Raw genomic sequence first — 15481 nt, 5'->3', positions numbered from 1 at the left:
GAACACACACTCTCTGTCACTCACACTATGGGGGAACAGCATGTCTTTGGACTGTGGGAGGAAACCAGAGCACCCCAAGGAAACCCACACAGACAGGGGGAGAACATGCAAACTCCGTACAGATTGAGCAGGGATCGAACCCACATTCTCTCGCACCCCCCCAGGCACTGTGAGACAACGGTGCTACTCGCTGTGCCACCATGCCACCCAAATTGGGTATCATTTTCCATATTACAGCACAGCTTCTGATATGCAGTATACAGATTGCTTTCTGACAATACTATCTCATATTGTACTCCACATGGACCAAACCGGACCTTAGTGACGATTCAACCGAAAGGTTCAAAAGTTAGACACTGATTATGCAACACACCCCTTGAAAAAGACTGGTGATGTAAAAAAGCGGTTCAACCTGGTAGATGCTCTTGAAACATCTACATTAGACAGGTTGAGTGATTGGAGTACTGCTGAGTTCTATAGCTCTCTTCAAACTGTCAACACACCTACATTCATAATATACTGGAGACCATTGAGTCAAAGTTCCTTTGAATGTTAAATGACATTAATTTTGTTGCCATCAGCACTTACACTGCATTGTATTTTTTCCTGGGCCCTCAGATTAGGGTGCAAATAAAAGGTCCAAATAAAGTCAAATTAAGGTAAAAGGCATGATACTGGAAATATTTCAGAAGAAGCAACTCTCTTCAGGAATTTGTACTCTTTAAGGACATATATGTGGCTCTTGTGGGGCATCCCCCAGGCCCCTCCCAGTTACACACATAAACAGTTTCACTACAGAAAACGCTAAGTGTGCTTTGTGTGGTTAGAGTGCCAGGTGCAGGGCCCGAAACACATGGAATTACCCCACATTTCTATTATTTCCATTTTTCACCTGGTGTGCTGAGGGCCGTGCGCCGGCATTTCCAGTCGTGAACAATAACCATTGTGCATTGACTGGGGGTTCCTGGGTAACCGTGGAAAGGGCCACAAAGTTCACAGTGGAAACAAATTATTTTATCCCCCTTCCTGTCGTTCTCATGTAGATCTGAGGAATTAACACTATTGTGAGAGACTGCAGCAGGTTTTCATAGGAGGTCTGAAAGATCATATCTCTTGGCTTCCCTCCAGTGCCAATTTCCCGGTTTCTCCCAGGACCCATGGGGTCATGCTCCAGTGACACACCGGCTGGTCACGAAGTCCCGTGACGAAGGGATGTTGTTCTGGGTTAGCTGTCAACCCTCAGGTTGTGTTCCAGTCAAATCTGAGGCCTGAGTCAAATCATAAATATGCTTTCTTTCATCTGATATCCCATACGGTTTCATGACATCCTTCACACCAGGCATGCGAACCGATAAAGGTAATAATCACCAGTTTCATTAAATTGCCAATGTGAGCGAGTGTGAGTGACAGCGAATTTCATGAAATTTTACAGTTTATTCACATTTTGTATATATGTGATTTGTGCGTTCACATCTGGCCGGTTGTAGGAAATGAAGGGGAGAGACTATAATAATGAACAAAGAGTATCAGTTGCCAAGTCTCTCTCTCTCCCTCCCACACACACACACACACACACACACACATACATACAAGTGGTATAAATTCAGGTAAATGAGGTCAACAGACCATCTATTCCAAAAACAAGTGTACAATTTGTGATAAAGAATAAAGTTGGCTAAAATCTGTGACAATGAATATTAGGTGATCATCTATATTTTGTAACTGCTTTATATAAGACTTATAAGACACTGCCCAATTTTGGATGAGAACACCAGAAACAGAAAACTGTCACGACCACATAGTTTAATAATGAATACAGACGACATACTATGTATGTGACATAGACCATCGCTTTGAATACTGGTAAGTGAACCTGTAGATTTCAGTTGTTCAGGTGTAAAGTAAAGGACATTTAACATTTATAGCCGTATTCTTTTATCAAGACTTTAATCATTTAATGGCAGTGAGAGAATAATTTAAATCCGCTGTGTGAAATTCACGTCAAAATGAGTAATTTAGCACCACGGCACGAGTAAGACTATGCTATGGGTTTATTTCTACATAAAGTGTAGTGTTAACTGCAGCTACCTATCAGATGTTAGATCACACGTTTAATATATTTATGGATTATGATAACTGTTGATTTTTCGTTCTGCACTCATCCAAGATCAGCAATTCCATCCACACTGTCACAACAGACGCTTTCGATGAGCCGGAGCCTGTTGTCCGCAAACTTCCGGCAACTGTCGTAAAATTACGTAAAGCAAAGCTAATGCTAAATGTGTTGGCCACCTTTCAGCCTTTCCGGAGTTTCACCGAAATACCCTTAGTCTGAAATGTCTGTGTTTTATCGATACAGAGAACTGTCGTTTTTGTTTCTTCTGCTTTCTATAATAATACGAAGAGAAGCGTTAGAGAAAACCACGTCACTGTTTTATTACGCATTGTATTGTTCAGGTTAAACTTCCAAGGGTATGACAGTGATTGGCCCACTGTGTAAACAGGAAGGAGAAAGTTGCTGCTTTATTTTAATTTACCCCCTGTCAAGTAGCAAGGTATAGGCGTTATTTTCTCTCCGTTTGTAGAACATTGTCAGAACGAACCACGAGCTTACCTTAAATAATTCTGTATTTTTACGTGGTAACCTGCCATGTTTAAATAGTATTTTACGGATCCTTTTGTACGCGGGCGCGACACCGACACAGTACGCTTTGCTGCACGTCGTTATGCAGAGGGAGGGGGGTTTACTGTGTGTTACGGCTCTCGGATCGATCGGCCGGCTGCTTACTGAAATGGTTCAAGTAACGGAATTAATTGAGACGAATATCGCCTGCGCCGGGAGCGTCGCCCAATGAGAGGGCCCAGCGGGACCCGCACTTGGAAGCCGCTTGAGACCGGACTGTAGCTGCGGTCGGACCCGTCATGTCGGCCACCGACGGCGCCGGCCCCGCCGCCTCGGCACTCGTGGCCGAGCTCTCCTTCTCCTTCCAGGACGAGCTGACGGCCACCATCCACAACGCCTTCGGCGTGGCCGTGGAGATCGCCGTGCTGGAGGTCACCAAGCTCGTGGGCCAGGCGCTGCGCGATGTACGCGATCAGATGCACGAGACGCTGCGCGAGAACAGGGCGCTTCAGCAGCGCTTGCGCGCGACCGAGCTTGAGCTGAGCGTGGCGCGCGGGCGAGCGCGGGACGCGGACAAGGGGAGCGTGAAGGGGGAGGAAGAGAAGGAGGAGGACGAGGTGCGGCGCGCGCCGGCGACGAACCCTGAGCTCGTGGAACCCGGCGTCGCGGCGCGGCTGGACGTCCGGGAGAGGTACGACGTCGCGGGAGGTGATGGTCACGCGGAGGCGGGCGCGCGCAACAGCCGCTCTTCTTTCTGCGAGATTCGGGAGGACGGACAGGTGTGTTCGCAGGACTTGAGCCCGGATCTGGAGGGAGAGTCGAGAAAAGAGCGTGGCAGCGTGACGGCTACGTTCACTGCAGCAGGTAACACACACGTGTGTGTGTAAGACCTCACTGCGTACTCGCTGTCGTTCGTTTATCTGACACTTCTCCGAAGTGACTTCAGACTCAGTCAGTCAGTGTGTACTTCAGATGCTTACTGAGTTTTGCAGAGTAATTACTGCAAAACTTAGTCCTAATTACTTAATAATTGCTAATTTATTATTACTAATATAATTACTTAATAATTACTAATTATTTCTGTATCAATTCAGGGTACAAGTACCTTGATCAAGGGTACTACTGGTGCCTTGCTCTTCCTGGGCTGTGCTTTTGGACATGGGTTCAAATTTGGGTCAGTCTGCATGGAGTTTACATGTGTTCACATGTATTTCTTCCAGGTGCTCTGGTTTCCTCCCACAGTCCAAAGACATATTTCAGAAGGACTGGTGGTGGCCTGAAGTTGCCCATAGTGTTTGTGTAATTGAATGAACGTATGTGTGATGGATTTGTGTCCTATTCAGACCGTACCCCGCCTTACACCTTGTGATTCTGGGATAGGCTGTAGCCCTTCGTGACCCTGAATGGGACAGTTACTGAAAGCGGATTCCTGTTACCGTCTTTACCAGTCTGAGGCGGAGAGGGTCAGAGTCACTTATTTTTCATTTGCATAGTTACACTGGGCATTGAAATGCTTGTGACGAGGCTCAAATTCAGGCATTGGCAATACAAGCACATATTAGACATTAAAAAACACATATTTAGACAAGAATGGTTAAGATGATGCAATGTAGTAGATAAATGAAAACAGTGGTGGGTGAATAGCATAGTAAGAGTGACATGCTAATAAATAAGGCAGAACAATAGATACAAGTACAATAAGTAGTAATAGTAAAACTGAATAGTAAATAGTAATGCAGTGCATTAGCAGCAATAGTAGTGCAGTGACCCTTTCTGTTATAAAGATTTGTTCTAGTAGGAATCAGAAGATGATCCACAAATTTTCCATTTCTGTACTTCCTCAGTTTCCAAGGGCAACCAGACTTGTATGTACTCAAACAGCCAGGTGGAGACGCAAGTGGTCAGCTTTGAGCAGGTTTGCTCAGACATGCCCTCAGGAGTGGACGCTGCCGTGCTTGTCAAAGTTCAGTCCTCACTGGATATGGACCTGCAGAATCCGAAGGCTGAGCAGCCGGTCAGAGTGAAGGAGGAGTTATCGGACCTGGGCTGCACGTCGGCTTCTGCCCCTTTTGTTGAGGCTGGAGAAGACTTTGGGCCGGACTGCCTCTCCCTGGCTCAGTCCAAGCTCCTGGAGGACTGGAGGCCCGAACCCCTTCACCTGCAGAGCTGCGACACAGATCCCCTTATTCCATGCACCAGCCATTCCTTGTGTGAGTATGGCCCCCCAGAGAGTGTGCTCACAGGCTCTGCTACTTCTCGCTCTACATTACCTATTAAGTTCTTAACTTCTGTCGTTGTTCTCCATTTGAACTGTTCTCATGTCACGTTCTAGGTGTAAATTAATTTTTAATCTAAAAACATGAGCCCTGATGGATTGTTTTCCACCTCTCTAATGGAGAATTATGTTTATTTATCTGACACTTTTCTCCAAAGCAACATACAATATTAAGCTGCTCACACTGATTTACCCGTTTATACAGGAAGAGGTGGCATTCAAACCTGTGACCTCTGAATCCAAGGGTAGTATTTCTAATGACTACCCCACTTCCTGTCCCATTTATATTTATTTCTTACTAAGACATTTTACTCCAGAGTGATGTACAGTTCAGAGTAAATAAAGGTGCATCAACAGACAGATGGTGTTCATATTGTATTCATAAGTCAGAGTCATGTACTTATTTTTAAGAATGTTTTGTCTACAGCTTTTAGGGCTTGTTACTGTTATTTTCTTAAATGGAAATAAAATTAAATGCGACCTCTTCCTCCATAGCGGACTCCCCCGTGTTCAACCCTGATTTACCAGACCTAGACATCCACACACCGTCGTCCAGCAGCCTGCATCCTCCATTCTCCAAACCCTTCCCACCTGAGGAGTCCCTCTCCCACCCACTGTATAGCACGCAGAGGAGCAGCACCAACGCCAGCGTACCCAATGTCAGTGTGCCCAATAGCACGGGCACCCACACCTGCAGGGTCTGTGGAGAGACCTTCTGCCTGCCAGAGGAGCTGCGACAGCACCGAATGCAGCACCACGGAGCCAAACCAGGGAGGCACCCCAAGCGGCAGGCCTTCCCACCAGGCCGCAGCCCCTACCACTGCTCACTATGCGGCCGTGACTTCAACCGAATGGAGCACTTGAAGATTCACCAGCGCATCCATACAGGCGAACGGCCATACGCCTGCTCTGTGTGCAGTGCCCGCTTCCGCCACTCATGGGCGCTGACCAGGCACTTCCGCATCCACACAGGGGAGAAGCCGTACACCTGCAACCTGTGTGGCAAGACCTTCCGGAACTGTGGGGGGCTGCGTTTCCATCAGCGCTCTCACTGCCTGGAAGGGAACTCCTGATCTCCCCTTGTGGGGAGAGAAGTATGGGTGCATGAGAAGAAGAGGATGGAGGAAATGTCGAGCAGGGCGCGCCACACCCACAAGTAATGTGGAACTGCAGGGAACAAAGGTGTGGCATCGGGGCTCTCGTGAGGAGCTATGATGGTGCTGTGGGCAGACGCAGGAGCTCAGAAGAAAGTGAAGAGACTAAAACCACACCAAAGGGTCTCTGTATGCGCTCCCATCCACCTTGGAGTTGAGGATATGAACTGAAGTTCAAATGTATTGAAGACAAGTCTGCAATGCGCTCCATATGTGTGAGGGGACATCCAGAATTTTAACTAAAATTTTAAGTAGCAGAAAACCCAGAAACCTTCTGACACATGTTGTAAGCTTTACATATGAATTCTCTTATCTTCCCACCATTCAGCTTGTTTTGGCTTTTCGAAGTTAATTTAAGTTCCACTTCTAGAAAAGGACTGATTAACAAATATTGAATTTTCTGTGGTGGAAAAACACCCAGAGCTGAGTAAAGGACAGATGTTTACCTTAGTCCAGCTAAAGGTGGTCTCATTTTCTTCAAGTTCTTTTTGGGGTTCAGAGATCCAGGGGCTGAAGGAGGAGCCCATAGACAATCAAGAAACCAGATCAAATCTGAGGTTAGGAATTACAGGAACAAATTTTTTTTCTGTCTCCTTCCCTATTATATTTTGTTATGGTGGACTTTGTTTACACTTAATATGTTTGCCAGTGACTTTTTTTTGTCACGTGGGCTGATGAAGAACTGCTCTCCAAAATGTTGGCTCATTTAGAAATAAATCATTTGGTCTGATAACAGTTGCAGTTGTAAGACTTGTCTCCTGTGTTTGCGTGCAAAGCCTATAGGTTAAGGACCCATGTTTGTAAATTTAAGGTATTTAACAGAAATTGATGTGGCCAATTATCCTACTTGTTTTAGTTTTAATAATGACTTCAAAAGCCACAGATAATAAAATGTCCAACTAGGGATTGGTTTAATTGGAAAAAAAAGAAGAAAAAGTGGTTTCAAATTAATACCAACATTTCATTATTCGACAGTTTTAACAACTGATTAATAGGATTGGTTTGTTATAAACAATGCTGTAAATGAATCTTGAACAAATGAAATCATATGATAATCATATGACTGTATCAATCCACATCAATCTCAGTTTGCGTTTTTGGATGCTTAAGATTGTTGCACGTTTCTTTGCTTATATTGGAGCTGTTAGGTGACAAACCACTGTATTCCAGCGCGTGGTTTCCTGCAGGTCAGTGACCAGTAGAGGTCACGGTCTTGTCTACAGTCCTCACTGCGCTCCAGGCAAATGAAGCAGAATCTGTGTTTACACTTTTTACACTGAACATACTTGCATCCATCAACAACCATGATCAGAGAGTAGCACTTTGGACAGGCACGAAACAGGGGGCAGCCCAGAACTTTGCTCTTGGGATCGGTGACCTTGTCACAGGTGATGAGAACAGACACCACCTCACAGGACCGGTTGCTGCAGCCCTCTATGCCATCCTCATGGATGGGCTTCCAGGGGGCGAGGCAGGACCTGCAGAACTGGTGGGATTCAGGCATCAGGGAGCACTGTGTGTACAGGAGGGGCTGTCCAACTCTGTCCAAACAGGGCTTCAGGATACCAGAGCAGGAGGGACACTGGGGATGTGAGAGAAACTGTCATGACTTAGTAACAAATTGAAAAATTCAAATATTTCTTGGCTTTAGACAGCAAAATACAAGACTGCCTAACAGAAATTAGATACCGCACTCATCTGTACATTTGTTGTGGAGTTTCAGGTGAAATGAAAAACAAAACGTTTGGTTCAATGGTTCAAGTGCAGATCCGTGGCCGTTTTGTTGCTGTGGACATATTTAGGAATACCTCACCTTCATTGTCTCCAGCTGGGCATTAGTGTCACACAACATACATTTACATTATTAATTTAGCAGATGCTTTTCTCCAAAGTGATGTACATCTCATGGAAAATACAATTTGTGCATTAACATTAGGAGAAAGAGGCATAGCTGCAGATGTGTGACTCTTAAGTACAGTGAACTTGTTTCTTTCACGATATGCACCAATGTTCATCACACAAGTAGCTGCATAAAACTTTACCAGAATGTCGCCGATTCCTAATCACCTTCCTAGTAGTTTTTTTTTTTGAGATACATATAAACATTTACGTTACATTGTAGGAATGACTCTGTAAAAGACTGATCCAAGCATGATCATGAGCATGTATATCTTATGGGTATGAACATTTATACCTTATACAACTTCTCTGTCACCTTTTGTAACAGAGGAAAGTAATTTCCTGCAGAAGGTGTCAAGGGTCACAGAAATGGGGTACACTAGTTTAAGATTTATCGCTGTGGACAGACTGACATGAACACAGTGTGTCCTAGCCTTAACTGGCGTGCTGCTACATTCTAGTACATAAATTCAATGGGGAAAATAAGCCATAAAGGATCTGCACACATAGTCACAGGGTTCAAGATTCATGTTTTCAAAAGTTTAGCAATGTGTCACTAGCTATCTTACAAGATAAACATGATGAAAAACCCTTTATGCACTATAGGCAGTGCAGTAAGAATATACCTGACATCATACTGACTACTTTAGCACATTTAATGTTTCATTAATTTTTAATCCTTCATATGGTATTTTTCAAACATTTGCCCTAGATGGACACACTTACAGTCTCTTATACTGAAAGAGCAAGTGTCTCTCAGGTTACTAATGGCTATTTAAACCTCTTCTGAAAAAAAAAAATGTTGAGTGCATTTTCTATACATACTGTATTGAGGTGTTACAGTTTATTTATAACCTTTTACTTTATCTACTGCTGTAAAACAACAATGTTCTGGTGTCAGCAGCTTTTCATAGTTTCTCAGTTCACACAGACGATAATATACTTTGGATAATATTCTGCTTTTTACTTTTCAAAATCGGTTTCGTTGTCAATGTCTCATCACTTCCTCATTCCTATTATTTCATTGCTCACTTAACTAATGCTATTTGTCTTGAAAAGTAGACAATGCAACTAAGGTAAACATGGTAAAGAGGTTACTAGACATTGGTAGCCAGCAAGGTAAGAAATACACAGAAACATCCATAACTTTTTCTGAGCTTGTTCTGTAAACACAGGTATGACATAGTTCTCACCCTCATAAGAGAATAAATAAATAGTAACATATTTCACAACTCTCAAAAAATGTTAATTTGAATGTTAAGAAGAATACACACATTCTAATTACGCTTTATCATGCCCCAGCAACTCACTCCATGGTTTCTTAGCTGTGTTCCCCACACACTGGCTTCCATTTGCACCCTGACGGCGACTAAAAGTAAAAGTGAAAGTCCTACTTAACAAGGAAGTTATGTTTTTACACAAGTTGCTGTGTAAAGTCAACAAGGAAAGTTGGGAACATTTTGATTTTGAAAGTTTTCAGACCCCTGTACTTTCTCACAATTTGTTGATTTTTATAATTATTTCAAAATGGATTGAACTGATTCGGTTGCCATCAGTTGACACAAATCTCATAACGACAAAGTGAAAACAAGTTTTTACAACTTTTTAAACATAACAAACCAAAATCTCTTATTTACATAGGTATTCAGACCCTTCACTAGGACACAGACGTACTTTTGGACATACTATCATTTCCAAATAAAAAGAGAGAAGACACATCCCTTAAATAATGAACATCTGCCTGCCTGCTTGGGGTTTCTTACAGGTCAGCGAACTGTAGAGCTCCATTGCCTTTCCACAGCTGTGTCCACTTCTCAGGCAAATGAAGCAGAAATAATGACGACACTTTCGACAGAAAACATACTTGCATCCATTCATGTGCATGATCAGAGAGTAGCACTTTGGACAAGCACGGAAGACGGGGCAGCCCAGAACTTTGCTCTTGGGATCGGTGACCTTGTCACAGGTGATGAGAACAGACACCACCTCACAGGACCGGTTGCTGCAGCGCTCTATGCCATCCTCATGGATGGGCTTCCAGGGGGCGAGGCAGGACCTGCAGAACTGGTGGGATTCAGGCATCAGGGAGCACTGTGTGTACAGGAGGGGCTGTCCAACTCTGTCCAAACAGGGCTTCAGGATACCAGAGCAGGAGGGACACTGGAGATGAGAAGGAAGTGGTTCTTATGGCAGTTAAATGGCTAATTATCAAATAATTGTAGGTTGCAATCTAAGACACTGATTAGTCAGCAAGCTGACTTGTCCCTGAAAGTACAAATAATATTGACATTAGTTCATTTATTTGTGCTGAAACTATAGCTATGATTTAGTAAACAAAACATTACTGGGACCAAGGCAATTCCATCTGCCTTCTTGAACTTTGTCATACAATCCCAAATGCAGCTCAGTGACAGTTTGGTGCTGTGGAAATATTCTGTAAGCGTCTCACCTTCTCTGTCTCCATCTGGCATTTAGAGCCGCAGGACTTCACTTCATCTTCTTGAGTAACAGTGGATAAGTAACTACCTGCAGAAGGAGAAGAGATATTGTGAAGTAGTATGTCTGTAGTATGTAGAGAGAGAGAGTAAAGTTAGCATGGTAAGAAAAAAGTTACTAGACATTAAAACTAGAAAGCTGTCACGGTGTTTCCCCGGAGCGGGTGTGCCAGACCCAAGTGCAGAGCACAGGAAGGTTGTTCAAGGGGCAATTCAGAAGACATGGTCGAGGAGATAGGCAAGAGAAACCGATGTGCGAACGTAGTCCGAAGGGAGAATCCGAGAAACGTAATCCAGAAGACAGGCAAGGAGTTGTGGCAAGCCAGGAAGTCGAGTACGAGGAGCGGGGCGAGGGGGCGAGGAGGCAAGGAGGGAAGAAGTAGGGCGAGGAGGCGAGGAGCAATTACTAGGAGCACCAGTGAGTAATGAGGCTGAACAAGGTTCCGCAGCTTCCTATGGTCTAAGCTGCCCTTTTGTGTGCCTGGACCCTGATCAGCTGCCGGTGTTGCTTGTTACCGAGCTGGCGGGCGTGACAAAAACATACACCTGGATGTCCATAATTAGTTAACATAGAACAGTGTTTTTATGTTTTTTTTTTACTTTTGTAAATATATATATATATTTACAGACTATGGACTTTTAACACTTTTGCTTTCCATCAGCCAGCTAACCTCTCTAAAAGTAAAAACAAAACTGTCACTCAATAAATAATGTCTGTCTTTAAACTGGATGGTCTTAAAAGAAACATAGAAAGTTGGATACATTTTATATTTTCTATATATAAAGTTATTGCATAACAATTTGCTTTAACGATTTCATTGTCTAGCTGATACTTTTTTTATTCATAAATTTAAACAATGAAAGTATGGCAAAAAAAGTGGACAAACATTGCTGCCAGGAAGGTAAGAAATACAGAAGGACATCCATTACTTTTTCTCAGATTATTTTGTGTTCTGTAAACTCAGATATTTGGCCTTTTTTATCTTACTAGTACCTATTCAGTATCCAATACAACAGAGCTCAGTTTACACAGAACGATTAAATGATGGAAAGAAAAAGTAGTTATATTAACTTACTATAAACTATCTCACCACATATTAAAAGAACTGCATATTTAATACTTTCTAGAATTATTACACAATTACACAAACTTACTATTAGGCCTTTGTAATTTTTGTTTTCATGCACTCCATATTTCACAGAATCCCCATTCAAACTGCAGAAAATGAAACTAACATTGATTGAAGCATACAGTATTCTGTAAGTCCTCAAATCTCTGGAACTTTTGAATATTAAGGAAAACTCACCCATCTTTATTATGCATGTATTATCTCCCTTTGACTGTCATGCTAGTGTGCTTTCTCAGCTGTGCTCCTAAACAAATCTCTCGCGTTTTATTTCCATCACCACCTTGACGGCCTGTGAAAGTGAAAGCAAAGTTCTCACATAATAAGGAAGTGTTTGTTTCTACGCTGGTTTTCTTCCAAATACAACATGGAAAGTTAGAAACATTTCTTTCCATGCCGAGCAACTACAGTGTAGCTCATCGCCATTTGACTTTTGTTATCCGCTCCTGTGAAACAAGATCTGTTTTGTTCATATCAAGTAATCATTTACACATTTCTACTATTTTATGGCTTAACTGATTTTTTCATCCACAGTGATTTACACTTTTATATGATCATTTAGCCTGACATTTCCTGGAGCAGTTCTGTACCTGTGGAACAATGACTTTATGCTGAATGTTCCTAAGTTATCCCTGAATTCTGGACTAAATACTGCAGATACAACACAAATTTTGATTAATACCCACCCTGTACAATATATGGTTTAATCTCAACGCTTCGGTAAGAATTGTACTGCAACCCAGTGTTTACAACTGTTCATCAGGACAGCATGGTAGCATAGTAAGTAGCACTGCTGTCTCAAAGTGCCTGGGTAACGCGAGAGAACGCAAGTTTGATTCGCGCTCAGTCTGTGTGGCATTTGCATGTTCCCCTCATGTCTGTATGGGTTTCCTCCCACAGCTGTTCAGGTGGATTGGTGACTAAATCACCCATAGTGTGTGACTGACAGTGTGCTTCACTGATGTATAATGAGTAACCCATTGCAAGTAGTGTATCTAGCAGTGTAAGTCACCTTGGGTGAATAAGGTGTGGGCTGATAACACTACATAGTGTTCATTGGAAGTTGCTCTGGAGAAAAGTGTCTGCTACATAGAGTAATGTGAATGCATGAATGCAAAGGGATAAAAAACACTGAAGGCAAAGAGTTCCTAACTGAACTTTATTAATAGAAATCAGAGGCTGTATTGAGTACATTCACTTATATCAAGATAACAAAGTTATATTTTGATATTGAAAGAGACATAATTAACAGTAACATTAACCATTAGGACTATAACTGTACAGGAGCTCACAGGCAGTGTGTGAAAGGCAACTTTTTTGTATTTTCTGGGCTTATGGGTACTTAATGTATGACTCCTATAAGAAAAAAGCACAACAGTAGTAAGAAACAAACACTCAGTATGAATCAAATATACACAAACACACGTAAAGACATACTATCATTTCCAAATAAAAACACAGACGACAGATCCCCTAAGTAATGAACATCTGCCTGCCTGCTTGGGGTTTCTTACAGGTCAGCGAACTGTAGAGCTCCATTGCCTTTCCACAGCTGTGTCCACTTCTCAGGCAAATGAAGCAGAAATAATGACGACACTTTCGACAGAAAACATACTTGCATCCATTCATGTGCATGATCAGAGAGTAGCACTTTGGACAAGCACGGAAGACGGGGCAGCCCAGAACTTTGCTCTTGGGATCGGTGACCTTGTCACAGGTGATGAGAACAGACACCACCTCACAGGACCGGTTGCTGCAGCGCTCTATGCCATCCTCATGGATGGGCTTCCAGGGGGTGAGGCAGGACCTGCAGAACTGGTGGGATTCAGGCATCAGGGAGCACTGTGTGTACAGGAGGGGCTGTCCAACTCTGTCCAAACAGGGCTTCAGGATACCAGAGCAGGAGGGACACTGGGGACAGGGTGAGAAGGGACAGAATATGTAAATGCATGTCTGACATTAGTCATTGGGTGCAAGAGGTGCTTTGAATACACACCTCATCTGTACCTCACTGCCATACTGGAGAAGTCCTGTGATTTCTTATTGAGCTTTGGGCACTTTAATTAAACCCAAACCATAAGAAGTGTGTAACATCACCTGTTCACCAGAAGAGCTTGGCTTGGAATGTGGGAAGAAACCAGAACAACCAAAGAAAATACTCATGCACCTGAAACAGGATTCAAAATAACAATACTGGGACTGTAAGGCAAGGGCTCCCGCATAACCACTTTGCAGCTCATAGCCATCTTTATGAGCATTAATTTTTTCCTCAATGAAAACCAGTTTTAGCACATAATTTAAGATGTATTTAACATTTCATTTCCAGCAGCTAATTATTTATGATCAAAATCTGAGCATCTTACTTCATCTGTGTCAGTGTGATGGTCAGAGGGTTTTGCTCCAGCTTCTTGTGTAGCTTGTTGAACAGATTTGGCTGCAAAGAGGATTGGGAGATAAACTCTAATACAGTCTGTGCAGTACATACTACACACCCTACCCCCACCCCCCACACTACGTTTCTGGTTATGAAGTTATAGTGTGTAGTTACAGCGGGACAGTGGGTGGTGCAATAATTGGAGTTGCCACACTGCACTCAAAAGACCTGGGTTTGAATCCCACCTCCTGCTGCTTGGTCAAGGTACTTACTCTCCTGCTGTAGTACCATTGATCAAGGTACCATATCCTGGGATATAGTAAAAATTACCCTGTTGTAAGGGGTAAATCACTGTAAGCAGCTCTACGATTAGAGTAGCTTTGGAGAAAAAACCCTTCTTCTCCATTAACCAGTACAAATAAGTTCCTGAAAACTACTCAAATATTGAAAAACCGGATAATGAAACTACTTATTACATTATTTTTATGGTGAAAAAATTTCGGCTTGTTCCAACCCCCATCCACAGTGCTCCCTAAAATCACCCTAAATGATGCCTCATATCGACTAACAATAAATTTCATTTTTATTTCATTAAGTTTTATGGTTAACTTATTTTTTGTTAAGGAAAATTTTCTCTGAGATACATATTATTTTCCTTAAGAAAACAAAACTAGATGTACCAAAAAAAATAATTGTTCGGATCAGCTGTACTAGTTTCACCTCGAGACACGTATTTCTGGCATATTCTTTTTCACAACAAAACTTGTTTGTTAGTGTAGTTCTAATACAACCAGACTAGTATGGTGCAACGTCCTTAAGTTTTACGCCTTAATCTGAATAAATAGCTTGGTATGATGCCTGCACTATAATTAATATTTTTGTAACGTATTTAACAATATACTTCTGTATAATACGAATAGCAGCTCACGCGCACATCCAGACTCGGTCCCCCGCTGTTTCTTCGCTTTCATTTCCGACACGAGCCGCTTTCCCGCTCCCTTTTTCCCGCGTTTCCCTGATATTCCCGCGAGCCCATTGCGCGAGGGCCCCTTGGCGGGTTTCTCCATATTAGCTCCAAGATAATGCGAACAATAAAAAGTGTCTCTCTTTACAACAATGATAGAACTTCGTTTTAAAAGTGAAACCCGGTAGTACCGGCGGTAAGTCCCTGGACACGGGAATTTCTGCTGGTAGTGGGTGGGGCTTTGTGCTCATATGTTTATAAGGTAAACTTACAGCTACCTGTGTTTGTCCCCATAAACACCAAAGAAACTGGAAACTCCACACAGAGAAGGGCTGGCTAAGATCCATCAAACCTGGAGCTATGAGGCATCGGTGTTACACATTTTTAAAATGTGTTTTTTATTCTTACACTTTTCTCCCATTTTTTTATTTCTGATTCCAAATCTAATATTATTATGAATGTATAGATGTGGGGGGCACAGTGGACTTGGCTGGATCCCGCCCAGATGTGGCGGGTCTGGGGTTTGAGTCCTGCTTGGGGTGCTTTGCGGCGGACTGGCGTCTCGTCCTG

At 42.9% G+C, this 15481-nt stretch overlaps 2 protein-coding genes across 3 annotated transcripts; one reads left to right on the top strand and one right to left on the bottom strand.

Annotated features, from left to right (window-relative positions):
* Positions 1-2492: 2492 nt before the first annotated feature.
* On the top strand, positions 2493-6782 carry LOC108918670 (zinc finger and SCAN domain-containing protein 22). The gene is made up of 3 exons (XM_029247372.1): positions 2493-3487; positions 4468-4833; positions 5394-6782. Exons 1-3 carry the CDS (start codon positions 2923-2925, stop codon positions 5969-5971), a joined length of 1509 nt encoding a protein of 502 aa, XP_029103205.1. The 5' UTR covers positions 2493-2922; the 3' UTR covers positions 5972-6782.
* A 5975-nt stretch (positions 6783-12757) lies between these two features.
* Positions 12758-15391, bottom strand: LOC108918749 (uncharacterized). Of its 2 annotated transcripts, none has more exons than XM_018726252.2 (3): positions 14876-15391; positions 13937-14007; positions 12758-13484 (listed from the first exon to the last, which is right to left on the bottom strand). In XM_018726252.2, exons 1-3 carry the CDS (start codon positions 15012-15014, stop codon positions 13047-13049), a joined length of 648 nt encoding a protein of 215 aa, XP_018581768.2. In that variant the 5' UTR covers positions 15015-15391; the 3' UTR covers positions 12758-13046. The 2 variants fall into 2 exon arrangements, with proteins under 2 accessions (XP_018581768.2, XP_018581769.2); XM_018726253.2 differs by having other exon boundaries at positions 14882-15391.
* Positions 15392-15481: the final 90 nt, after the last annotated feature.

This window comes from Scleropages formosus, chromosome 21 (assembly GCF_900964775.1).
Source record: "Scleropages formosus chromosome 21, fSclFor1.1, whole genome shotgun sequence".
Lineage (NCBI taxonomy): Eukaryota > Metazoa > Chordata > Actinopteri > Osteoglossiformes > Osteoglossidae > Scleropages > Scleropages formosus.
This window is presented reverse-complemented; position numbering and strand designations above follow the sequence as displayed.

Coding starts and splice junctions, on each gene's coding strand:
- LOC108918749 (XM_018726252.2), bottom strand. CDS start 15,014: ATGGAGAAACCCGCCAAGGGGCCCTCGCGCAATGGGCTCGCGGGAATA. Junction 14,008..14,875: donor GACCGAGTCTGGATGTGCGC/GTGAGCTGCTAT, acceptor TCCTCTTTGCAG/CCAAATCTGTTCAACAAGCT. Junction 13,485..13,936: donor ATCACACTGACACAGATGAA/GTAAGATGCTCA, acceptor CCCTGTCCCCAG/TGTCCCTCCTGCTCTGGTAT.
- LOC108918670 (XM_029247372.1), top strand. CDS start 2,923: ATGTCGGCCACCGACGGCGCCGGCCCCGCCGCCTCGGCACTCGTGGCC. Junction 3,488..4,467: donor GGCTACGTTCACTGCAGCAG/GTAACACACACG, acceptor GTACTTCCTCAG/TTTCCAAGGGCAACCAGACT. Junction 4,834..5,393: donor ATGCACCAGCCATTCCTTGT/GTGAGTATGGCC, acceptor CTTCCTCCATAG/CGGACTCCCCCGTGTTCAAC.